The sequence below is a fragment of the Protopterus annectens genome, chromosome 2.part0 (genome assembly GCF_019279795.1).
Source record: "Protopterus annectens isolate FY-2018-M chromosome 2.part0, PAN1.0, whole genome shotgun sequence".
Taxonomy (NCBI): Eukaryota; Metazoa; Chordata; order Ceratodontiformes; family Protopteridae; genus Protopterus; species Protopterus annectens.
Window position 1 is genome coordinate 1213452648 of NC_056728.1, and position 25980 is coordinate 1213478627.

The following is a 25980-nucleotide window of genomic DNA, read 5'->3' on the forward strand; positions in this document are numbered from 1 at the left end:
ACAAAGCCAACCGTGGGTAAATTTAGCATTACCGACACCCAGAAGTGGGTTATTGCTATTATACAATGACATTATTTAAGAAAAGAAACTATTACTTTTCTTAAATAATGGCATTGTATAATGCCTGTTTACTGCCCTTCCGCAGCTGTCTGGTATTCTGCGGCAGTTCTGATGTACTGCGCGCTTGCGCAGTACATCAGAGCTGTGGGCAAAAGCAACGGAGAACACAAGATCTCCGTTGCTTTTTTATTGTCTTGCTATGTTAAATGGGTTTAACATAGCGAGACAGCTTTAAAATAAGCAACGGATATCTCCGTTGCTTATTTTAAAGCTGTCTCGCTATGTTAAACCCATTTACTATAGCGAGACAGCTTTAAAAAAAAAAGCAACGGAGATCGCAAGATCTCCGTTGCTTTTTACACTGTCTCGCTATGTTAAAGGAGTTTAACATAGCGAGACAGCTTTAAAAAAAGCAACGGAGATCTCCGTTGCTTTTTTTAAACCTGTGTCGCTATGTTAAACTCTTTTAACATAGCGAGACAGTATTTTATACTAACGGAAAAAGTCCGGGCGACCGGACCTTTTTCCGTTAGTATATTGAAGGATTTACAACGGGCACGCTGGTTGGGCTGGCCAATCAGCGTGCACGTTTTAGGGGAGGCATTGTATAATACACAATTTGTGCCATCACCATTGATTACAATATACTGGCCCACAGACATCACATCAGCAACAGTGAACTGTTACAGAAGAATAAATGCATGCATGTTAACATATATTAAATTGTGTATTTCACCTGTTTTGCAACAAAAGGCATATGCAATAAAAAAATTACAATGATCCTGGACTTACGTTCATAGGTAAGTACTAGGCTAGCTGCCCCTGCAGGCCATTTTATGCCTAGCCAATTTCTCATCATAGGTAAGAGTCAAACTCTGTCATAGCTCTCAACCTCTTAGCACAAAAAATCTGGACAAAGCCAAAAATAATGGGGAAGGGCAAAGCCTCAAAAATAGGGACAGCTTTTAAATATTGCTCTTATGAACTCAGAAAGTTGACAGAATAAAAGGTCTTGTATTACCGTGCATTTTTCTGAAGGATATGAAGTCTGAAACTCAAATGAATGTCATTTAAAGAATTCATTCCTCACTGATTTGCCAAAAAAAATCCAGAATAATTGCAAATATTACGAGGAAATATGAGTACAAAATCTAGACATTCTTCGAAAATCTGTACAGTTGAGGGGTATGTACCCTGTACCTTTTGTCTGAGAGATAAACAACTTCATCATGGTAACCGAAACAGGTTATAAAACCCCAGAGCTATGCTGGAAATTTCAAAAATTTTCATTTGTTCTCGACATGCCCAATCATACTAAATATGTTACTACAAAAGGCGCACACACCTAAATTTGTTAAAGCCTTTCTTACCTGCAAATACCATGGGTTTTGCTGGTTTGAACCCAGGCAAAGGCTTGACAGGCTGCTCTTGTAAATGCAGTGTGTCACCTATCTGAGCTTCCTTCACTGCTTTCATTCCAGCTATAAGATAGCCCACTTGTCCCGCATACCTGATTGAATAAATAGACAAGGTCAGTGGCACCACTGTAAAATATTCCACATTTTTTAAGAATTTTGTATACTGACTATTTCAGAAAAGCATCTATCTATAGGTCTTTTCAGTAAGCTGCATAGTTTAATAATGATAAAAGCAGTCACAATGCTTTGAAAAATAGTGTGTGAAATGCCTGGCTAACAAACTCAATCCAAAGCCACAGAAACTAAATTTGGCAGACTACTCGGTGACAGTCCAATACTAACAACAAGAATCCATATTGTTTAAGCTTTTAGTGTACTACTGGGAAAGCTAAGCTTGTTGGACAGTTTGTAGCCATACACAGTACTTGCTACTATCTGAATGACATATATTTTTCTCGGGTTCACTTTATAATTCTGAAATATCGAATTTCAACAGCTTATTTAACTACTGTACTGAAGAAGCACAACTGTAAAATAATGATACTAATGATCTGTTTTCATTTTAATCATAGACTTAAAAAAGAGGGACTAAGACATCATTATGGTTAGAAGTCAAAGTGCCCATAACTGATTTTACACTGCAAAACACCTCCTGATTGTAAGATATGCATTATTATAAAATGTCACTTTATTAAATAATATATCTCCCCAATTCAGTACAAGGTATCAGCATGTCATTAAAGATATATGAACAGTATTTACTGAAGAGACTCGGATGTAAAATGTGACATATTACGGTTACATTTTACCATCAGTCCAAACACAGAGTTTATCAAAATACACTTGCAGTTGCTACTGTTCCTCTTCTGAGGAGACAAAAGCAATGACTTTAGTATCATTAGCAAACAACATTAATCACAGTGTTTCAGACTTAGAAATAGGGGCCATAAAACCACTGAAAAAATGTCTCAAGCGATAAACCATGTGCCACTCCCTTTCCCACTATAAAACAGCTGGAAAGACTGTTTTCAATCCTAACACGGGATTCACAATTTATCAGCAAAGCATTTATCCACTTTGCAATATAAAGTCTAGTTCCCCAAGCCATTAGAGTCAGAACAATTGTCACATGAGGTTAGGAATCGTGTGCCATGGCCAAGTCTAGAAAGACAATATCCACAGGTAAGTTGGTACCCAAGTACCCAACCCATCTAGCACAGGTGTAAAAAGAAGTATTGCAGTTAAACCTCCCATTGCTCCTAACTCTTTCTATTTTAGGAATTATATTACTGATTGCACTGTCTACATTTAAATAAATAAATAGTAGTTGCATTGCCTTCACTGAGGTTCCCAAAAATTCTAGACTTTTTTTTAAATAACTTTCCTTTAAAATAATAGATGGAGGGGTCCATATCACCTTTACTGGCAATCCAAGATATGATGACAATAGGCAATTGTCTAAAAATAATGTCCTTAATAGGATCACAGGAGGTTACTAGGCTAATGACCCTTGGGTCCTTACAAGCCTAGCCAAGTTTTACCATTGTTTCCAGGATCAGCACCTATCACCATTGTTGAAGAGGGACATAGGTGTAACGCTTGGGGTGAATTTATGGTTACACATTCAATCGTCCAGAATGCGTTTGAAGATGGACAATGAGGTGCTCTGCTTGACATGAAGTGGGAGCCTCTTCCAAAGGTGTGGTAACCTTTGGGAGACAAATCTGTCCGTCCAGCAAGTTCTATTAATGTCACATTCCAGGTTAAGGCCATTAGAGCGAGTAACCCATATACCACTTGACTTACAGATATGCAGCTTCTCCAATATAGCAGGGTCAAAGATTGCCTCGGAGTAGTCTGTATGAAACAGAATAAAGTGACTGTGATTTCAGATGATCCTCATAGGACAGATGCTGAAGACCTTGAATTTTCCCTGGTGAGGAACCTTTGTAGTCTCTCCAATTGCTACAGGTGCTTGGAATGATCCATACCAAAAGGGGCATTGTACTCAATTGTTGGCCTGAAGAAAGAAGAGTACAGGGAGATTATAACTCCTTTTGTTCTGGAGGCAATGCTCTTACTTATGAGATGAGCGATACAGAATGCTCTTCTTATTACTGTGGAGACACGGTGATCAAAGGCAAGGTTGCTGTCAACCTGTGTACCTAGGTCTCTCACCAGTCAGTGCATACTTAGGGTGTTGTTATTAATGTGGTAGTTAGCAGGAACAGCACTCTTACCGAAAGGGATGATCATATATTTTATTGCATTGAGTTTAAGGCTATGACTTTGGCACCAGTCATCTGTTAGTGTAAGACCCTCTTGTTGGATGCTGACATCGTTTGGAGATTCCATGACCGCTCCCAGTTTGCAGTCATCAGCAAACTTTGTCAGCCACAGAACTTTAGTTTTAGCTTGCACTTTGGGGAATAGATTCCTGACAGTAGAGGTCCCAGGACTGATCCCTGTGGAACACCACTGGTTACAGGTCTGCTGTTGGAGGTGGACTCTCCTACTCTGACTATATGGGTTCTATCAGTGAGTCTGTTACCGAACCATCTAATGATACACGGGTCAATACCTAGCTAGGTGAGTCTGTTAATTATGTCTGAGTGGGAGATGGTGTCAAAAGCCTTGGCTAAGTCTAAGTAGGCTGTATGCACAGATTTCTCCTCACCAAGGGCCTTGATGACTGTCTCGAAGAATTCCACCAGGAATAAAAGGCACAATCTCCCTTTGACAAATCCAAACTGAGTAGGATCAAGTGTTTGTAGATTAGCAATATCTCTGTTGATAAGGTCCATGATGATTCTCTCCATGGCTTACAGATAAGGCTAGTCAGGCTAATAGGTCTATAGTTCCTGGGGTCAGTGGAAGCACAACCTTTGTGCAAGGGGATAACTCTGGCCTTTTTCCATTCAGCTGGGATGAAGTACATGCTTAGACTATGATTGAAAAGAGTACTCAATGGCGGTGCTAATTCTTGTTTGAGCCCATGTAGGATGCAGCCTGGGATGTTATCAGGTTCATGGATGCTGTGTTTTTGACCTTGGAGAGGGCATTCACAACCTGCTCTTTATAGAGATATAAGGTATACGACAGGTGGTAGGGATGTCTTGGGGCAAGTGTGGCAGGGACAGGGGAGTGAAGTTTTCACAGAACTTGCTGGCTAACAGGTTAGCAATGTCCACATTGGTATATGTGGTATCATTAACTACCAGTTCGGCACAAATCTAGGCCTTCCTTTTAGGTTACGGATGTAACTAACGAATGCCTTATGGCTTTCCTTAGTTCAGGAAGCTAATCTGGATTCATAGTTAGCTTTGGAGGACTTCACAAGAAATCTTATATGCTTGTTTAATCTGAGAAGGGAGTGTTTCCAGTTTAGGGCTTACTCCCTCTTACTCTTAGACAGCAATTTCTTCCTCTTATTGTAAAGCCTGTTAATGGCAGTTGTCCACCAGACAGGTTTGCTCTTCCTCGAGGAGCTTGTTTTGGTCCTATCGGGTACTGCCAAGTCAATGCAGTTGTTCAGGTGTTTGTATAAAGCATTTGTGTAGAACTCTGCATAGTTGCCAGTTCCATCTGAGGGCCCCAAAAGATCCAAAGAATAATGAATAATCAAGGACTTTTTGAATTCCTTATTAGCCATAATGTGTAACACAAATTCCTGCACCTGATTTAGGGGCAGTTGGAAATACATCATTATAGACCAACTCTACTCTGTGAAAGGATTATTTTGATGAAAAAATGTTTACATTTAAATCACTTCAATTAGGCAATTATTTTTTGGTGGAGAGTATGAAAAACAGCATGCTCCCAAAGGATTACACCTGTGGAAATTCCAAAATGGGCTGTAAATGCACTTTTCATTATAAATGAAGCTTACTTCATTTTTTGATAGAAAGGGTTTTGAGCTCATGAAAAAAATGATTTTGAACAATGAGAGAATTGCAATTAAATTACACAATGAACGGTCAATAGCTTTAAAGTCCACTACTAAAGATTTTCTTTTCTCTAACAATCAGAACGAATACCAAAAGATTTTTGTTAATATTGACTAAAAGATGTCTTCAGTTAAGGGAAAGGACAAAAACTTACTAAGGGATGACAGAGATTACAAAATAAAAAATGCTTTATCCTATTAAGAGTCTGAAATCAACCAATGTGAGAACTAATACAGTGGAGTATTTATCAGTTGATGACAGTGATCATCATCAACAAAGCAATGATATAAATACAGATCAGTGCCCCTTCTTGTTGATCCGAAAGGTTGGCCAACTGAAACAACAAGGAACAAGGGAATACATATTGAAAGAGAATCAACTAGCAGATGAATAATAACACAAAATGAAAGACGGGTTCTAGAGAATGAAGAAGGAAATAGTGTCATAACTGATAAATGAATTCCAAGAATCCACAGGTACTGTCAAAATTTCCAGTTATCAGAATTTTAATATTTTTAATTATAGTCATTTACAAGTTGGTCCCTTAAATCCTTTGTAAAAAGCCTATGATGCAAGTATTCTCCCGTGGGATGAGTTGACCTAGCAACCTTTTTAACCGATTTAAAGTTATGAATCACTTGATATAGATTCTAAATTTAAAAAGAAAAGTAACCCACTTTTAAGTTTATTTTTAAAAAATTGTGAGAATGCTTTGCATAGCAAGGCCTAATAACACATTTTACAGCCTTTCACTACTAGAAAAGCAACTGCTAGAAAGACTTTTTGGTAATAAGACAGACTAAAGAGACGAGAAAAAGGTGGGGGTCTCGTGATCATGGACTTGGCTAGACTATGTAAGGAGGAAGAAAAAGAAGCTATGTGCTTGCCATAAAGTTCCATCTGCATTGTCGATCTTCATTTATCCTTGACGTATGGGACTTTGTTCAGAGACTCGGAACCAGCTCGGCCATTACAACAGCTCATGCGAACCAAAACCTCCTGAGCAAAGTCCCTGCCCAGAATGACTCTCTTTAAATTACCTCAGATTGAGTTTGCAGTTATAAGAAATGACCAAGAAAGGTAATAATATAAGCATTGAAGAAGCTATGTCCAAGGTCATACATGAAGAAACAAATAACCAGGATTAAGATCCTCTCCTCAAGGAGTCTGAAGGCAGACGAAGGAGGATGGGGTGTCAAGGATAAATGAAGATCGACAACACAGATGGAACATTATGGTGAGTACATAACTTCTTTATCTGATGTTGTCAATCTTCATTTATCCTTGAAGTATGGGACAGAGTCCCCAGCTACCTTGTATCTTGGGAGGCCTTATGGACGGATATTCCTGAGCACCATAGAAGCAAATGATGCTCTTCCCCTACAGACGAGATCCACTTTGTTATGAGTAATAAAGGTATGCGGAGAAGCCTACATAGTGGCTGTACATATGTTACCCATGGAAGCCTTAGAGTGGAAAATAGCAGATGTGGCAATAGCCCTTATGGAGTGTGCTTTAACTAGGGCTGTCAGTCAGAGGTTTCTCTTGTTGTACACAAAGGTAATACGTTCACTTAACCACTTAGACAACGTGACCTTTGAAACTGATCTACCCATGGGAGGACATGAATAGCAGACAGATAACTGGTCCAACATTCTGAAATCTTTAATTCTGTTGAGATAAAAACAATTGTCTGTGAAAATTCAATAAATGTAAGCAGTATTCTCCTTTGTTGGAAAAATTAGGGAGGAATATTGGCAATTCAATGGATTGAGTAATGTTACTTTCAGATATGACTATTGGAAGAAAGGATGGATTGGTTCTTAGCGATACCCTATCTTTATGAAAAATCAAATATGGAGGTTTTGAGGATAATGAATGAATCTCTGAAATCCTCCTAGTAGACCTAATGGCTAAGAAAATTGTCTTCCATGAAAGAAATTTCAAATCACAGGTAGCCGCTGGCTCAAAGGGGGATTGGACAAAGCATTGCAGAGCCATAGTAAGATCCCAGGGAATGGAGGGTTCCCTATAAGGGGGTCTTAACCTTAATGTTCTCTTTAGAAAAACCTTGCACAGTCTATATGAAATTAAAGATTGTCCTTCAAAGCCGTTATGGAAATTAGAAACAGCAGCAAGCTGAACTCTGAAGGTAAAAGAAGCAGCTCCTTGTTTGAAGAGCGTAGATAAAAATTGCAAAACCTCTTCAACTGATGCCGAGAAAGGATCAAGTTTATTATCGCATGCCCATAAGGAAAATATTTTCCATTTGCTGAGGTACAGTCTTCTTGTGGAAGGTTTATGAGAAGCTAGCAAAATTTTTGAACTGAGGAAGACAAGTTATTTTGTTTGGCAATCAATGGAACTGGAACAACCAAGCTGTAAGCTTGAGGTTTTTCAGGCTGGGGTGAACTTGTCCCTGAATATGAGACAGGAGAGCTGGATCTAGGTCGGGAGTCCATGGACGTTGAAGTAGGTAAGGCCAAGAAAAGGAAACAAAACTTGTCAAGGCCAAAATGGGGCAATGAGGATCACTTTGTTCTTCAACTTTATGGCCTTCTTTAAGAAAAGGGGTATTAGAGGAATGGGAGAAAGGCATAACATAGTTCCAAGGGCCAATCATGAAGGAGAGCATCTCTCAAGGAATCCCCTGAGGGGGTATTAGGGTGAAGTAGCTGCTACACTGGTTCTGGGGGGATGCAAATAAATCATAGCAAGGCTGGCTCCAGCAAAGGAAAATCTCCTTCGCTACTCTGGGATTGAGAGACCACCTGTGAGGCAGGAGGGTGCATCTGCTCAATTTGTCTGCTATCACGTTCGAGCTCCCCAGGATGTGCATTGCTACCAAAAAGCAGTTTGAAGATATCACCCACTGCCACACTCTGAGAGCTTCTCAATACAGGGGGGTAAGACTTTTTTCCGCCTTGCTTATTGATGTACCAGACTACTGACATTTTGTCTGACTGAAATGCAATTTTTCCTAGAGGGAGGACAGTTTGAAAGGCTTGCAGTGCTAAGAGCACTGCCCTCAGATTCAGAACACTGACATGCAGATTAGCTTCTATGAGGGACCAAGTGTCTTGGACAGTCCTTCCCTGAAAATGCCCCCCGATCAGGGAGGCATCCATGGTCACTATTGCTTGGAGATGGAGTGAAACAAATGGCTGGCCCATAAGAATTTCCTCAGATTCCATCCACCAAGATAAATCCTTCTTGCAATGATTGGTAATTTGGATGAGATGAAGATGACAGAGGATGAGTGAAGATAGACCACTAGGAGAATAGAAGCCACTGTAGGATCCTCATGTGAAACCTTGCTAGTGGTACTAATGTAATGGCCAACTCCATGGATCCCAGTGCCTGTAGAAGTAGTAATGCGGGAACATTGTTACTGGAGAGAATAATGTCTACCTGTGATTTTATTTTCTGCAGTCTGTGAGTATGAAGGGAGGCTATACAAGCGGTTGTATTCAGGCAGGCTCCTATGAATTCCAATTGCTGGGTCGGACTTAGTTGAGATTTGTCGAGATTCACCATTATACCTAGACAAGAGCAAATGTGTAGGATGAAATCTCTTGTATGTCTGAGTAGATGCCTGGTGGCAGTGGTAAGGAGCCAGTTTTCCAGATATGGAAACACTCAATCTGTGGAGTCTCTGGTGAGCTGCTACTGCTGCCATACATTTGGTGAACACCTGGGGGCTGTGACCGAAAAGCAGGGCTCAGAACTGATAATGACTTGCTTCCAGAGAGAAGTGGAGGAGCCTCCTGGAACACTTGTCCATTTTTATGTGGTAATACGTTTCCTGGAGGTCTACAGAGCACATCCAATCGTCTTTCCCTAAGAAGGGGAGAACAGACTGAACCATGACCATCCAGAATTTTGTCTGTTGAAAGTACAGTTGTGTACACCTACCATAAATGTAGATGTTCGAGTGTCTTCACTGTTGCAGTCATAACTGTAGGGTGCTCCTGCCGGCAGGCAGCCCGAGGTCGGCCAGAATCCCAAAGTCTGGGTCCAGCGTCGGCTGCACAACCTAGTACCCTGACGTCAATACGCTCTGGTACATAGCCCTCAGCCGACGCCATCTTCTCCAGCCTTTCTTGCCCTAGATGTCAGAAGTCCCAATAAATCAGAAATGAATCCAACAAGGAAACACAAATACACCACAAATAAGAGAAAAAGAGGGGATAGGAGGGAGGGAAACACCGACTGCAACAGTGAAGACACTCGAACATCTACATTTATGGTAGGTGTACACAACTGTACTATGTTCTTCGTGTTTCACTGTTGCAGTCATAACTGTAGGGTGGAATCCCAAAGCAGTGAAAAAGGGGAGGTGGCTTAGACAGAAGAAGGGGCAGCAAGAACACCCTGCAAAACAGCAGAGGCAAAGCCTGCCCTGGTCTTAGAATACAGAGGGAGATTGTAGTGCTTGGAAAAAGTATGCACAGAACTCCAAGTGGCAGCTTCCAAGATATCCTTGGTAGGAACTCCTCTGAGAAAAGCTGTAGAAGTGGCAGCTGCTCTAGTAGAATGACTTCTCACAGTACCTGGAAACTGTTTCCCATGATGAGTGTAACAAAATCTGATTCCATAAGCAATCCATTTGGAAATAGTTTGTTTAGAAATAGCTTTTCCAAGAGAACTGGAGGCAAAAGAAACAAACGATTGATTAGATTTTCTGAACTCTTTAGTCTTGTCCAGGTAAAATGGTAACTGTCTGTGCACATCCAATGAATGCAAAATCCTTTCCCCTTTATTTTGAGGATTAGGAAAGAGAGTAGGAAGGTGAATTGTCTGATTTAAAGCCACTTTCGAAATCACCTTAGGCATGAAAGTAGGATTGGTCCTCAAGGATACTCTGTCCTGGTGGAAAATAAGGTATGGTTCCACAGCCATGAGAGCTTGCAACTCTGAGACCCTTCTGGCAGAAGTCAATGCTAACAAAAGAACTGTCTTCCAAGATAAAAACTTAATCTCTGAAGATGCAGCAGGCTCAAAAGGAGGCAAAGTAAGTTTTTCTAAAACATAATTAAGATCCCAAGCAGGAACAGGAGGGGTCCTGGGAGGCGCAAATTCTTAGCCCCTCTCAAGAATTGTCTCACCAAAGGATGAGAAAAAACAGGAGGATCAGAATTGAAATGAGCAGAAATAGCAGAAGCATGAATCTTAATGGAAGAATAGGAAAGTCCTTTAGACAAAAGATCCGAAAGGTAAAGCAAAATAGAAGAGAGATCAGGCACCAGAGGATCCGAGCCTCGGTCCTGCATCCAAATACAAAACCTCTTCCATTTAGAGGCATAGGATTTCCTAGTGCTAGGCCGTCTAGCTTCCAGAAGAACATCCAAAACTTGTTTGGGAAGACTAGAAGAAATCAAATTCCTCTGAAGAGCCAAGCTGCCAGGCAAAGGGTCTTGAGATTGGAATGTAGTAACTGACCCTGATGCTGGGACAGAAGAGAAGGGTTCAGAGGGAGAATCCAAGGAGGCTCCAAGAACAGGTGCTTTAAAGTTGGATACCAAAACTGTCGAGGCCAATTTGGAGCAATCAAGATGAGGAACTTGGGCTTGTCCTGTTTTATCTTCAGTAATACCCGAGGTAGTAGAGGAAGAGGAGGGAAGGCATATCCCGAAAGGCTTCTCCAGCTGAAGGACAGGGCATCCACTTTCCAAGCTGTTTTGTGGAAGGACCTGGTGCAAAAGCGAGGCAGCTGATGATTGAGATGGGATGCAAACAGATCTATCTGGGGACATCCCCAAACTGCAGTAATCCTGTTGAATAAGTTGGTGTCCAGCATCCATTCGTGAGGATCTGAAATGTTTCTGATCAGGCTGTCTGCTAAGAGATTCTGTTCTCCTGGAATGAATTGAGCCTGGAGATGTAGATTCAGATTTAGAGCTGTGTCCCATAAAGCCATAGCTAGTCTGCAAAGGGGGTACGAATGAGAACCCCCTTGCTTGTTTATGTACCACATGACTGTGGTGTCTGTGCGAATTAGCAGAGGCCCTGGTTGCAAAAAGTTCTTGAAGGCTAGAAGAGCATTTTGAACTGCCAACATTTCCTTCAGATTGATGTGCCAGTGAAGATGGTCCTTTGTCCAGGTTCCCTGCTGGCAATTGTCTAGAAAGTGTGCTCCCCAAGCATAATCCGAGGCGTCCGTGGTTATGATTTGAGAAGGTTGAGGTAGACGAAAAGGCTTTCCTTCGTTTAAAGCACACACCCTGGACCACCAGAGGAACTCCTTCTGGAGGCAGGGGATCAGAGGAATCAGAATGTCCAGATCGTGGTAATGCTGTGACCATACACTTTTCAGATACCATTGAAGCTTTCTCATATGAAGCCTTGCATTTGGAATCAACAGAATGCAGGAAGCCATGTAGCCCAGTGCCTGCAGGAATTTCCTTGCAGTGAGCTGAGATAGAGTTGCCAAGGTGTTGAAAATTGAAGCCAGCTGTATTTGTTTTTCTGGAGTGAGGAAGGCCCTTTGTAAGGTTGTATTTAAGAGGGCTCCCAAGAATACCATTTGTTGAGAAGGGATCAAATGCGACTTTTTTGTGTTCACTGAGAATCCCAGTAGGAGGAGAAGACGTTGAACAAATTCCAGATGTTGAAGTAGAAGATCCTTGCTGTCTGCCTGAATAAGGCAGTCGTCCAAATAGGGGTAAATCTGAATCCCCTGAAGTCTGCAATAAGCCACTACTGGTGCCAGACACTTGGTAAAGACTCTGAGCGCAGTAGATAAACCAAAGGGCAGTACAGAGAATTGAAAGTGTCTCGGACCTGCCTTGAATCTGAGGAATTTCCTGCGTTCCTGCCTGATGGGAATGTGTAAGTAGGCTTCCTTTAAGTCCAATGTCACCATCCAGGCGTCCTGAGAGAGCATTGGAATTAGTTGCTGCAGAGTAAGCATCCTGAATTTTGGAATTTCCAAAAAGGTGTTTAACACAGAAAGGTCCAGAATAGGTCTCCATGAGCTTTGTTTTCTTGGAACCAGAAACAGTCTTGAATAAAAACCTTTTTCCCATCTCTGAGAGTGGAACAGGCTCTATGGCTCTCATGGCCAGAAGAGCATCCACTTGATTTAAGGCCTCTGACCATTGATGTTTTGGCAGATCTGGCCAACCGTAAGCCCTTGGCAGAGTATGAAAGTGGAATTTGTAGCCTTTTAAAATCACGTCCAATACCCATCTGTCATGGGTAATATGAGTCCAATTTCTGTAAAAAAGAGACAGTTTTCCTCCGAGAGGGGCATCCAGGTGAAGGGGTCCTGTAGCCCAACCGAGAGAGTCATTGAGTTTGCTTTCTTTGAGATTAGGATCTGTCTTCTCCCCTTCTAGGTGAAGAAGCAGTCCATTGTCTAGATCTGTAAGAGGCCTGAGCTTGACCACGACCTCTGGATATCTTCCCCTTTGAGGCCTGTCAGACGTGGGAAAGGACCAATTTTGGAGGGCCAATTCCTGGAAAATCTAGGAGGCTGAACTTGCAAGAAATCTTTTACAGTTTGCATAGATTTTGCCTTTTCTTCCATCTTTTTAATAACCTCCTCAGCCTTAGATCCAAAAAGAACATCATGCTGAACAGGGGCATCTAATAACTTAGCCTTAACCTGTTCAGGTAAACTTTGTTCACGAAACCAGGCATGTCTCCTGATAACAGTACCAGAGGCTGCAGCCCTGCAAGAAGCATCCAAAGCATCAAAACCACAATGCAAACTATGTTTGTTCACTTGTTCAGTTGCATGCAATACATCCTGAAGTTCCTTATCCTCTGCACATGCAGGAAGCAAGCTTTGCTTTAAAACAGACAAAAGAAATTGCTGATACTTAAACATATGAAACTGGCAATTTAAAGCCCTTACAGACAGGGTAGCAGAAGTATATACCTTTTTTCCCCACCTGTCTAAAGCACGAGAATCCTTCTCAGAGGGAAGAGGATTTTTAGAAGTAGCAACCTTAGCAGCCTTAGAGCCCTGGGAAATAGTTTCAGGATCCGCAGAAGGGTTCTTAAATAAGAATAAATGAGAATCAGGAACCCTATAAAATCTATCAGGCTTAGAAGGAGCCGGAGGCATGGAATCAGGATTCAAATTAGCCTCAGAAAAAGCATCATTCACAATGTCAAGAACAGGAGGGATAGCTAAAGGCCTATGTTGAGGAAGAAGAAGGAATTCTCTAAGCCTCTTCTTGGAAACAGAATACTCCTGACCTTCCCAATGAAAATGTTCCCTCATCTCATGCAAGGTTTCCCCAAAAGAGAAATCTTCAGGCGGAGAGGCAGAGGGCAAGGACTCCTCAGCATCCGAATCCTCATAAGGAGGAAAGGAATATTCCTGATCAGAGGAAGAGACAGAAGATACAGAAGCCTGGTCAGAGGAATCCAGAGGAACATCCTGTCGAGGCCTTTTCTCAGGTGGAGGGTGAGAACCCCTAATCATTGTAAGTAAATCTTCAGCCATCTTTAATAATTGCTTCTGTGTCCTGGGAGTAGAGTCAGAAGTAGCTTGAGCAGGAACTTTAGACTTAACAGGAGTCTTTGTCTTTGAAATAGTGATGTGAGTAGGCCTGAAAACCCCCTCAGAAGCCGGTACCTGCACAGCGGTTCCGGACCCATCTGAGGGAGCGATGTCCAAAGGTCCTGCAGCAGTTAAAATAGTAGGCCTTGATGGCTCCCCATGGGAGTCCGTATCGGCCATCGGTTCAGAAGTGGCGGACGACAGGGGCTGCAAAACCGCCTCACTGACGACAGCCGAACCGGACGCTGGCTCCAGCTGCAACGAGTCCTGTTTGGACCTCGGAGGCCTGTCTTTGTCTTTGGCTTCTTTTGAATTCCGGTAGTGTCCGGCGACATTCTATAATTGAAGCGTCTGCCAAAATAATTTAGAGCCCAGTTGCGGATAGTACGAGAATTGAACCTGGCACAGAACCGACAACAAGAAACGTCGTGGTCAAGGCCTAAGCAAGGTAGACAGTAAGAGTGGAAATCTTTATGAGGTATTTGTTTCCCACACGTTATACAATTATTAACTTTTTCTGACATTGGAGGAACAAGAAAAAGATTCCCCAACGGGGTACTAAGCTTTGAGAAGAGAAGTAAGAACTTCGGACCGACAACAAAATACGCTGTTCGAAAATCGCCAACCAACAACTTGCGAGCTGCTTTCCACCGCACGGCAAGAAAGACTGGAGAAGATGGCGTCGGCTGAGGGCTATGTACCAGAGAGTATTGACGTCAGGGTACTAGCTTGTGCAGCCGACGCCGGACCCAGACTTTGGGATTCTGGCCGACTTCGGGCTGCCTGCCGGCAGGAGCACCCTACAGTTATGACTGCAACAGTGAAACACGAAGAACATCAAATTTATTCATAACACTGAGATCCAAAATTGGTCTCCAGTCCCCTGTCTTTTTTTTGGTACCAAAAAGAACCTTGAGTAGAATCTGGATACTATCTGGTCTGGTAGGACTTCTTAGATGACTCTTTTTTTCTAGCAGCTTTTGAATTTCCACAGCTGCCTGAACCCTCTGATTCGCTGGAACATCAGGGATCCTTCTTCCTGGTTTTGGGGTAAGTTTGAATGGAATATAGTAACCTCTGGTAATGACCCTTAGGACCCAAGCATCTGTGGTTACCTTTTGCCAGGCTAGTGGGTGCAAGAATAGTCTTCCCTCAACTGCCTCCACAAGCCAGCAATCAGGCCTCCCTTCAGGAGCTCTTGTAGGGGTTCCCTGAGAAGAAATATCTGGAAACTTGATTCTGCGAGCCACTGCCACGTGGTCAGTGTCTTCCATTATAGCTCCCCCCTCTGCCCCGAGGGGTGTCATTATCACATGTCCTGGGAAGGCTCTTAGGTTTTCTTGAACCACATTTTCCCACTTCTCTGGTTCCTGTAATAGGAGCGTTGTGGAGTGGAAAAATGTATGCCCACGACATACAGGGTTTTTCCATCCTTTTCACACCTGGCTAATGTATCTTTAACTTTAGAGCCAAAAAGAGAAGATCCGTCAAACGAAGCATTGACAAATGAAGACTTGAATGGCTCTGTAAACTCACACAAGTGCATCCAGGCATGCCTCCTTATGCCTACGCCTGAACCTGCTGCCCTAGTAGTCCCTTCGGCTGCATGTGCAACAGGCCTCATGGACGAGTTAGAGACAGACTCCAGGGTGGCAACCTGGGAAGCTACTTTATCCTGTACATCATCAGACACAGTTCCCATGAGGGTATATGAGAGCTCCTTGATAAGATCCCTCTGAAGTCTAGTGAAGTGTGCCATGAAGTTCAACAACTGCAAGGCAAAGGTCGAAGAAGCGTAGACCTGCTTCCCAAATCTGCCCATTGCCCATCGGTTAGCAGGATGAACAGCGGAACTTTCTTCTGCTAGTTCTTTCTTGGTGGATGCCACAACCACCATGGCATCTACTACTAAACCTTTGGCCTAGTGCTGATGGTCCTCTGGAGCTCTAAGGATTTTATCTGGTCTCCTGGGAATTGGTTCTACAAAATCAAGGGCCTTCCATGCCGCTAGCAGATCAGTTTAATAAGATCGTCAGCTGGCAGGGTCACCCAAGAGGTAGACAGGCAAGCAGCGAAGGCTTGCAAGTACACAGACACCTCTGAGGATGGGTCTTGGGGCTTCCAGCCACCCCTCTGTTTTAATATTTCAAGAGCGACTCCAAAGAAGACTTCTTCTGGGGGTGATCAGGGGGAGCCCTCCCCATCATCGAAGTCCATGTCTTCTATGACAAATTCCTCTGGGGAATCAAGGTATTTCCTCTTACATGACCTCTTTCAAGGCAACTCCTCAGTGGGAGCTTCTTTGTAGGAATCAGAAGAGGTAGGGCCTTGTACGGGAGTGTCTTGTAGCTTCAGTGCTTGCTGTCCAGGTGTGGAGATTGGTGGAAGTTCTGGACCAGGGGAGCCCAGAACTGGGAAGAACAACCTCAGAACCATGAACCCTGGTCCCGCCCCACGCCAAGGAAACATTCATCAAGGTCAAAGTGAGGAAGACCCCACAAAAGGTGTCGTGGAGCCATGACCCTGGAAGTCCATCACTTCCAAAGAAGACAAGGAACTCAGGGCAGAGACTGGGGTTGAAGACATGAGAGCTGTCGGCACCAGGACAGCCAGAACTGAGGAAGTCAGGGCCAAGGTCTCTCAAACTGCAGTGGTGGTTGAGAAGGAATATCTGGTGGAGTCTTTGGATGAAAAGGGCCAGTCTCCAGAATGATGTGAAGTCGGTGAATAAGTTGAATAAACCCTCACCACGAGGAGCTAATCCACCAACCTCACAATGTCGACTTCTGTGAGACTCCTAGAAGAATGGACCGAAAAGGCTGAAGGAGATTCTGGCCTCACTAAAAAGTGGCTTGGCAGCTGCCCCACAAAGGGGTCTATCGATTGAGAATACCTGGTTCTAGGAACCAAAGGAAATCGTAGTTCCTAGGCTAATGGCACCGGGGAGGATAGTGGTTCCAAAAATACTGTTGACATCGTAACTAGCACCAAGGAAGGAGAGGTGACTTGAAAAGTCAGCACCAGGTGGATGGTACAGAAACTTGAGGTGCTGAGGTGGTCACTACGACCGAACCAAGGAAGACTGTTCCACAGGTTTTCTGGTATTCACCTTCAGTTCTGCAGAAGTTGTGGAAGCTGAAGGTTTTGATTTCTTATGTGCCGGAGCCAATGGGGATGCTGGCACCAAGAGACTCCTCCTTTTAGCATGCTCAGTTTTTGAGGAAGGAGAAGAGGATGATGATAATGGGAGAACAGGATGATGATGATGGGAGAAGACACCTCAAATTTTGCAGTTCTAGGCTGACCGGACAAGGCCTCCTCAAAGGGCGTTTTTATCAGACCTTTTAAAATAAGCTTATTTTCCCCCTCTGTGAGGGCCCGATGACTAAAAGCTTGTCAAATATCACACTGTTGTTGTAAGTACCCCCGGGGATAAGCAATAAACACAACAATGTCCATGTGAATTCAGCATTTTTCTGTCACAACCAGAATATTGTTTGAAATCAGTCATACCCTTGCTCTTATCTGCCATGTTGACTGGGAAAAAGGATCAACGGTAGAAACACTCATGCTATAAAGTCATAAACACACAGAAGAAGAGAGGTAGAGAGAAGGGCTACCAATGATGGTAAGCCAAAAAAAACTACCAGAGGTAAAAGAAAGGGACAGCACTACCAGCAATGGTAAGACAGACACCACAAGGTAGAAAGAAAGGGGATAGTACACTCAAAGAGATGATAAAGATTAAGAGAAAACCTACCAGAAAAAAGATACAAGTAAAGTTAGCTGGGTAGGAGAAGAAAGGCTTTAGAAAACCTTTAATAGCACTAGAAGAAATAATAACATTTTTACTTAGCTCAAGTAGAGTTCAGCTGACACATCTTTACGAGAAGAGTGGCAACAGAGATCTGAGGTAATTTAGAGAGACATTCTAGGTAGGGACTTGGCTCAGGAGTTTTTAATTTGCGCAAGCCGTTGTAACGGCCTAGCCAGTTCCGAGACTCTGAAAAGAGTCCCATAAGTCCAGGACAAATGAAGACTGACAACATCATATGCAATGTTAATGGATGCTAATACCTATAAAATAGTGTCCAGAAATTAGATTCTTGTTATCAATTGTAAAATTGATTTATTATTAATTATTGGAATCAGGCCGCAGTGGTGCAGGGGTTAGCCTTGTCGCCTCATAGCAAGAGGTTCTCTGGTTCGATTCTCGGCTGGAGCGCCTTCTGTGCAGAGTTTGCAAGTCCTCCCCGCGGTCGAGTAAATTGAAAGACATGCAGGTAGGTGCGAGCGTGTGTGGGTGTGCCTTCTTTGAAGGTTGGGCGCTGGGCTGGCAACTCAACACCGTAAAAAAATTCACTGCCAATCATTAGTGGACCAGAGTTCCGCTGTGGCAACCCCTAACTGGGAAAAGCCAAACGAGACAATTACTGGAATTATTACTGAATGGGTACATTATACCAATATTATTTTTCTTACACTAGAACATCCCAGTTATTCCAGCTATATATGGGGATATCCAAAATTAATTTTAATTTGATTGAATCACATCTACATTAAATAGTCTCTTCTGGTGACTCCAATGCTGAGCCTTTGGCGTAGTTAAATGATGAAAAACCTATGTAGTTAACAGTCTGATCACATATCAAAATATTTTTGGAGTTTTTTTTTTTTTTTAGACCCACTGAGATATGAGAGTGAATGGAGATTACTACTTTGCGATTTTGGATATCATAAATTTGTATACCGTTATCCTCCTTGACACTGGACTTGAAGGTTTAGAGAGGTTATTACAAATTGTGATTTTGTAAGTATTTTGCTTTCATTTACCAGTTTTGTCCAATTGTGCTTAGTAAAAAAAAAATAGTGGAGACCTAGTGAGAAAAGCACTAACGTATTTACATTTTAAATAATCATTCAGAAATATACATGAATAAACTAAGTAATCTACATTAACCATTACAAATACATTTGCTAATTAGATTACAGTCATATGAAATAAAGACTATTACAGTATAAAAGATACCTAAGCATTTGTAGATGTTGAAGAATGAGAATTTGAAGAGGTTGTTAGTGGGTTTGTCAAACAGAGAACAGAGACTGTAATTATTGATTAGAAATTCAAAGAAATAGAGGTGACAGAAGGAACTAGGTAGGGCACAAAATGTTAATACTTTAGTTAAGAGGTGGGGTATAAATCAGGTTCATAGATAATTATGTATATGTTATGTTATTTATTTATTTATTTAACATTGGTTTACCAGGAAAGTCCGACTGGGGTAGAACCCATTTTCAGTGGACGCGTAGGGAGAAATGCTCCAGGCGCATATCTTTGGAATGAGGGAGGAAACCAGAGCACCTGGAGGAAACACATGTTAGCACAGAGGAAGGACATGCAGACTCTGCACTGAAGGAATCCCAGCTGAGAATTGATCCAGAGAACATCTTGCTGTGAGGTGACAACACTAACTGCTGTACCACTACACCACCCATATATATTTATAGCTGTCATAAAGTTTAGATTAGAAGAATAGAGATCAGGAAGAGCAGTGTCACAAAACAAAGTATATGGCTGGCAGACGCTAATAAAACTATTCAGGTATTGGTGAAGACTGACTTAGGGGCATAGGATTCTTTATGAAGAGAAACGGTTTGATGATTTGGCAAGCTGAAGATGGCAGTGGCATTCATTCTTGAGATATACAGGAGCAGATCAATTGATCTGTTAGATGAAATTTTAATTGTGTTTTAAATGAGTTTGCATTCAGTGATAGTGGGTTGTGGTTACACAGTTTATCTACACTAGAGAGTCACCTGAAGTATTAGATACTGGTTATAATGATTAGTGTTTTTTTTCTAGAGTGTACAATTCTACTGGGGAAGTAGTGCTGTATTAAGTTATTATGGGATGAGCAGTTTTGTGAATTGTAGAGACGCTTGTGTATTGTAGTTAACTGAGAAAGATGTAGGTGATGCAGTTCTAACTAGTTTAATTCTCTGAGGGCTAAGCAGTGGTATGTTATATCGCTACAATTTACCACATGTTTGGCTATTTTATAATAGTTTGGATAGTTGTGAAACCTGAAGTTTAGTGAAGACTGGGGCAGCATAGAGAAGGGATGGCAGTAAGAAATTAGAGGCCACGTTTTCTGGCTATGTCAGTGAGGTAGATTTTTACTCTATATAATAATGTACCTGGTTTTAGAAGAGTTTTTTATACCACATGTGACACATGGTGGCTGAATTTCAAGTGGCCGTCTATGATGACACTCAGTATTTTTGTATGGTGTTGTTGGTAGAGACAATAGTGAATACTGTTGTTTTGGTAGACATGCCTTTTGGGGTAAAGAGCAGTAATTAATATTTTCTAGGGTTTAGTTGTAGCTGTGAATTATTTAGCCATGTTTCACTCGATAAGAATGACTGCTGTGTAATTTCTTAGAGTTTACAGATAGATGTGATGGAGCAGATTATGGTCGAGTCATCAACGTACTGAACTAGAGTAGCATTTTTGTAGCAGTGAAGAGGTCATTGATGAACATGTTGAAAAGTATGGACCTACTATAGATCCTTGTGGTACACCAAAAGTTACTGGCAAAAAGACGGAAATCATTTTTCCATTTCACTGCTTGTGTTCTGCTAGAGAGGTATCTACAGAACCATTGTAATGAATAGCTGATGAACCCTAAGGATGAGTTTATGTAAGAGTCTGGTGGGAGACGGTTTTGAAAACTTTTGATAAGTTAAGGAAGATAGGGAGACCAGGCTTTTGGAAATTGTATGGATGTTGACAGGATTAACAAAATTCAACAAAGGAGTAACTGTGCTCCAAGGATGACAGCAACTGTGTTGGGTTGAAGCTGGTTATCTATCAGATAGTTGAGAAGTTGTGCACGAATACATTTTTCTAATATTTTTAATACAAAATAAAAATGACAATTATCCTATAATTTGAAAGATCTGTACAGATTCCATCCTTGGGCAGAGGAATATTTAATGATTATTTCCATATCAGGGAATTTCATTTTCAGATATGGCTCAATCTATCAGAATTGAAACTAAGCTACTAAATTAGGGTATTCACCAGGTAGATTATCTAAGGTCAGCTGTAGCAGGCTTTAACTTTTTCAGGTATCTTTTGATAGTATTTGTGGGAGCTGGTTGGAAGAAGTATTGTTAAAGGAGATTACTTGCTCAAGAAGGGGCATCAATACATCTGTATTAGAAGCCTGTTTGATTAGTGACTGCACTAGCAGCACTGGCTGTATAAAATAAATAAATAAATAAAGAATGGGTACTGAATTAGTTGGCAAGGTATCATAATGTTTATGTTGGTTTACTGTTGGCTGTGTAGCTTGTCCACGATTTTAACAGTTGAATGACAGAGGGCAGAACACTTTTGGATTAGTGTGCATGTTTTGATTGGTTAAGTAATACGTTTTCTCATCTGTTGTAATAAGCTGTTTCTTTAGTTTTTTTTAGTTGTCTAAATTCCAGTAAAGAATGAGCTGTTTTATTTTTTTGTATAGAACTTTGGTTCATGAGATGTTTAGTTGATAAGGATATCCACAGGCTAAAGTAGGCTTTGACTATTTGCATTCTGAGAGGGACTAGCATGTTTAGAACAGATTTGGAGAGGTTCTTAGGATCCAGTCGAGGGTTGACTGATTGGATGCGGCTTTCTTAAATCTAGCTGGTGTGGTCATAAGTTGGGTGAACTTATATAGATGCTTATTACTGTCTGGATTTTCAGACTACAGGAAAATCTGCATAGTTGACTACCTCCTTAAATTGGCCTAATTTTCATAGATCGGACATGCACCACATGTACTCAGTGGAAGACCGACCTTTCTATATTGACCACTTCTGTAAGTTGTATCTTGACCACTTAGACTGTGACACACAATATTAATTTATTTATTTAACTTGACCAGTTGAGTCCACTCTGCACCAAGGGGTAGAAGGTGTGGGCTTTGCCCTTTAGCTTTATTTTTCCTTTTGTACAAGTTCTTTTTTCATGTTTTATTATTACTAAGTGCTTGATTAGGCCTAAAGTCCTGTTGTTTATCACATGTTGCTGAAGGTTTTTCAACAAGAAGGACTGGTCTGAATTGTAGGTACATACTACAATTACTGAAAAATTTTACAGTTAATTGAAACATGATGGCCCAAAGGAAAGAACTCACAGAGCTGACATTAAGGTTGATCTTCTACATTTTCTGGAAAGCAGCAGCCAAAGAAAAATGGCAGAACATTTTGGTGTTAGCAAGACCACAGTTGGCAACATCCAAAAACATAAACATGAGTACTTGGAGAGATTACAGTAAGGAAAATGGAGACCTACAGTGGAAAAGGAAAAAAACTTCCCTCGATGAAGTCAATACAGCCACATTAAGCTGGTTCAAACAAATGAGGGCAGTTAATGCCCGAATCTCCTGGCCGATGATCCAAAAAGTTGCTAAAAAAATTCACACAGGAATTCAGGGTGGCAGATTTCCAAGCATCAAATGGTTGGCTCGAGAAATTTAAACTGCGACATGAGATCTCCCAGAAAGTCTTGTGTGGTGAATCCAATGAAGTTCCAGCAGAAGTTGTGGAAGAGTTCATCAAAATGTTCCCGGACTTCGCCAGACTACAAAGATGACAACATATTTAACGCCGATGAGTGCAGACTCTTTTTCTGACAGGAGCCTCATCATCAAGGGTGACAAATGTAAAAGAAAACTTTCCAAAGAACACTTCACAGCTCTGCTTTGCGCTAGCTCAACTGGAGAGAAACTAAAGCCCTTGGTGACTGGTAAATTGGCAAAGCCATGTGCATTCAAGAACCTGAAGCTCGAAGACCTCCTCGTCACTTGGTGATCAAACAAATGTGCATGGATGACTTGTGCCCTATTTGAGGAGTGGGTAAGGGGTATCGACCGAGAAATGAAGAAGAAATGGTCTCTTCTACTGACAGTAGACAGTTATCCTGGCCACCTGCAAGTGAATCATCTCACAAATGTGACACTGAAATTTCTGCCTGTAAACACGACTTCAAAAATCCAACCTCTTGATCAAGACATCATCAAAACATTTAAAATGCACTACCAAACCCAGTTCCTGCAGTGGGTCATTACTAAAACATAAACCTGTGGTCCACCTGTGGAAGCAACTTCATCCCCCGCATCAGTCAACACTCTGGATGCTGTCCTCTGGATCAGTTCTGTTTGGAATAAGGTTCAGCCAGAAAGAATACAGAAGTGTTTCAAGAAAGCTGGATTTGTCAAACCCAAGAGCATGAGGTTTTGGCCCCATCAGACAGTCCATCTCCCATGGAAGAATTCAAAGGAGTAGATTTTGAAGGTTTCACTGCAATGGATGATGAGGTGGCAACCTGAAATGAACGTGACCCAGAGGCAATTTTCCAGGCAATATTGACCAAAGTATAGACCAGCGTACAAGTGCACAAAGCAGCTGATGAAGTAAAAGAAGCAAGTGCAGATGACACAGAAATTGCAGAGACTCGAAAAGAAGAGGATGTCAGGCATCTGATAATGCAGTCGAAGTCATTTGCTGTAGACAAATGTCCAGGTTTCTCCACTTACCTTTGTAATAAGAATAAGAAACAGATCAAGACCAACTCTTTTTTCAGAAAAAATGATTAAACCATGAGAAAACAGCAAATGTATTGATTTTATATGATACTGTATGTATGGTTTTACTGTGTTTTGATTATATATGATTTTGCATGATATTCTCTAATAAAAGCTGTACAAGAAAGTAAAATGTGTATGTATCAGTATAGAAGGCCTAGTTACTTACGTTGGCCACCTCCGTATGTTGCCCAGTTTGTTACAGTCCCTTGGGTGGTCAACTTACAGAGGTTCTACTGTATATGATTTGCCAATCTATATTAACATTACCCAACATTACACTAACAGACCCCTCACCACATAAATTCTTTAGGTTGGTATGTTCAATTCTGATAAATCAACCTAGCAAAGAATATCTTCCAGTACTTTAGAATTGTCACCTGAGGGTATTTATACATCCATGACTGCAACTGTCTTGTGAGGGTTTAGTTTTAGCATGCTTTGTAGGCTTTCAGACTTAGAAAAAGCTGACAGATATCTAATGTGTTTTTTGCAGAAAATAGCAATCCTGCCAGTTCTATTGTTGGCTCTGTCTAATCTGATAATGCTATAGCCTGGTGGGTAAATTTCTTCATTTGTTCTGTTTTCTGGCAGATCCAGGTTTCTACGTCAGCTAAGATGTCTGGAGTGCATAGTGCTATCCATGCATGCACTTCACTGAGTTTGTTCAGAACACACACATATATATATATATATATATATGATGACCAGGGTGTCTTGATAGGTGAGGTAGTAGTCTTAAAGGAGCTGATGGGGATATGCTATTTGATGCAAGAATATACCAAGTTAGGCCTGGGTTTGGGTAGATCTTACCAAGTTTTATGGTTATGGAAGTATAACTGTACAGGTAGAGGCATTTTTCTTGATTTTATATTTAACACCAAATTTCTGAGTAATTGGCTATTGTTTTGGAAACCTGCACTTTAATATGAGGATATGTGACTGCTGATATGGATAGGGTGTAATTGGGAGATGAGGTTCAGAAGTATTTTGCTTGGATGACCCAATATAATAGTTTTGTTGGAATTATAAGGGTAATAGATGTTGGTAGGTGTTAAGTATGCAAACAAAAGTAGAGGTACTAGTATGAGAAAATGTATGAGAAACAGGTTTCTAACATGTAAGAAACTGAGTGGGTTGAAAGACAGAGGGTGCAGTTAAGATAGTCAGTAGGGTGGTTTTACTTGAAGCACATAGCCGTATAGTTGATTTTGAGGTATTGGTTGTGCTTGGTCAGTAGACTTATAGGTGATTTTGAGATGTGTCGGTGTTTAAGAGTATAGACATGAGAAATATTGATATGAATGACAATGAATTTATGTGGTGAGTGGTCTGTTAACAGTTTAGAATAGATATGAGTAATGAATGGTAGTAAAGCAAACAGTTTGATTTAATTGTATACGAATGTAGAGAGATTGAGGGTAGATGGGTGTAAGAGGCATAGAGAGATAGGGGAAGGCAAGGAACTGGTGAGAGAGAAATATAAATCTAACTATAGTATATAAGAGAAGACTGCAGGAATAAATGAAAGTGGATGTTTTACTCATGAATAACTTAGACATACTGTAGGGGAGGAGCCTGAGTAGAAGTGGATATAGTCAAAGCATTATGGAAGTCATACAGGCTGTTTAGAGTGATGCTAAATGTTAGGCGGAAGTAGGGAATAGGTGAATGGAAAAAAACATGTTTCTAGGATAGTATTAAAATTGTTGGGTGTCTCGAATGATTGGCGTATGTGGGAAGTATGATGGCAGAGTAAGATATGGTGGGTGGGAAATGGAGGTAGGGTAGGGGTGCAAAGTGAAGCAGAGTGCAGCAGGTTTACACCCTTGTGCTATTTATTACAGAAAATAATCAGCTTATAGCTGTTGCTCAAAAAATAGCAATCAGGCACAAAGTAGAACAGGTTTTCTTTCATATACTGAATGCAGACACCAAGAAGCTAAGGATACAATGTTACTGGGTTACACAGTGTAGTCTAATAGTCAAGTAGAAGGACAGCGCCCATTTTGGTAAATAATCCTTAGAATGCTAGGACTACTCCTCTGGGAGAGTGTCAAAGCCGCTTTCCAGTACACAGCAAGCATGTATCTAACTAGTTAAACTTAATATACAGCAAATCTCTTCATGTTAAACTTGCTAAAACTGCACAATGACAATGATCTCAGGCAAAAAGTTCACAGAGTGCCTTGCTGCACAGCTCCTGCTGTTTAAAGAACAAGGACTAATGTAATGTCTTACAGGCTTTGAAAAGAAGGAAAAAGTGAAAACACTATTATACTGAAATATTACATAGAAGCAATAGCGTTAATACACAGATAGCTTATTCCTACACATGGAGGAATGAACACAGTGAGCCAATGCAAGAGAAGATGGGCTATTCTAAGAGTAGAGAGAAGGCA

General features: G+C 41.3%; 1 protein-coding gene across 1 annotated transcript in view; it reads right to left on the minus strand.

Moving 5' to 3' along the window:
- Nucleotides 1-25980, minus strand: part of GUF1 (GTP binding elongation factor GUF1) — an 839924-nt gene that overhangs the window by 500268 nt on the left and 313676 nt on the right. Inside the window, exon 9 of the mRNA XM_044061397.1 lies at nt 1431-1570. Coding sequence (XP_043917332.1) covers nt 1431-1570 — 140 coding nt within the window. The remainder of the gene's footprint in view (nt 1-1430; nt 1571-25980) is intronic.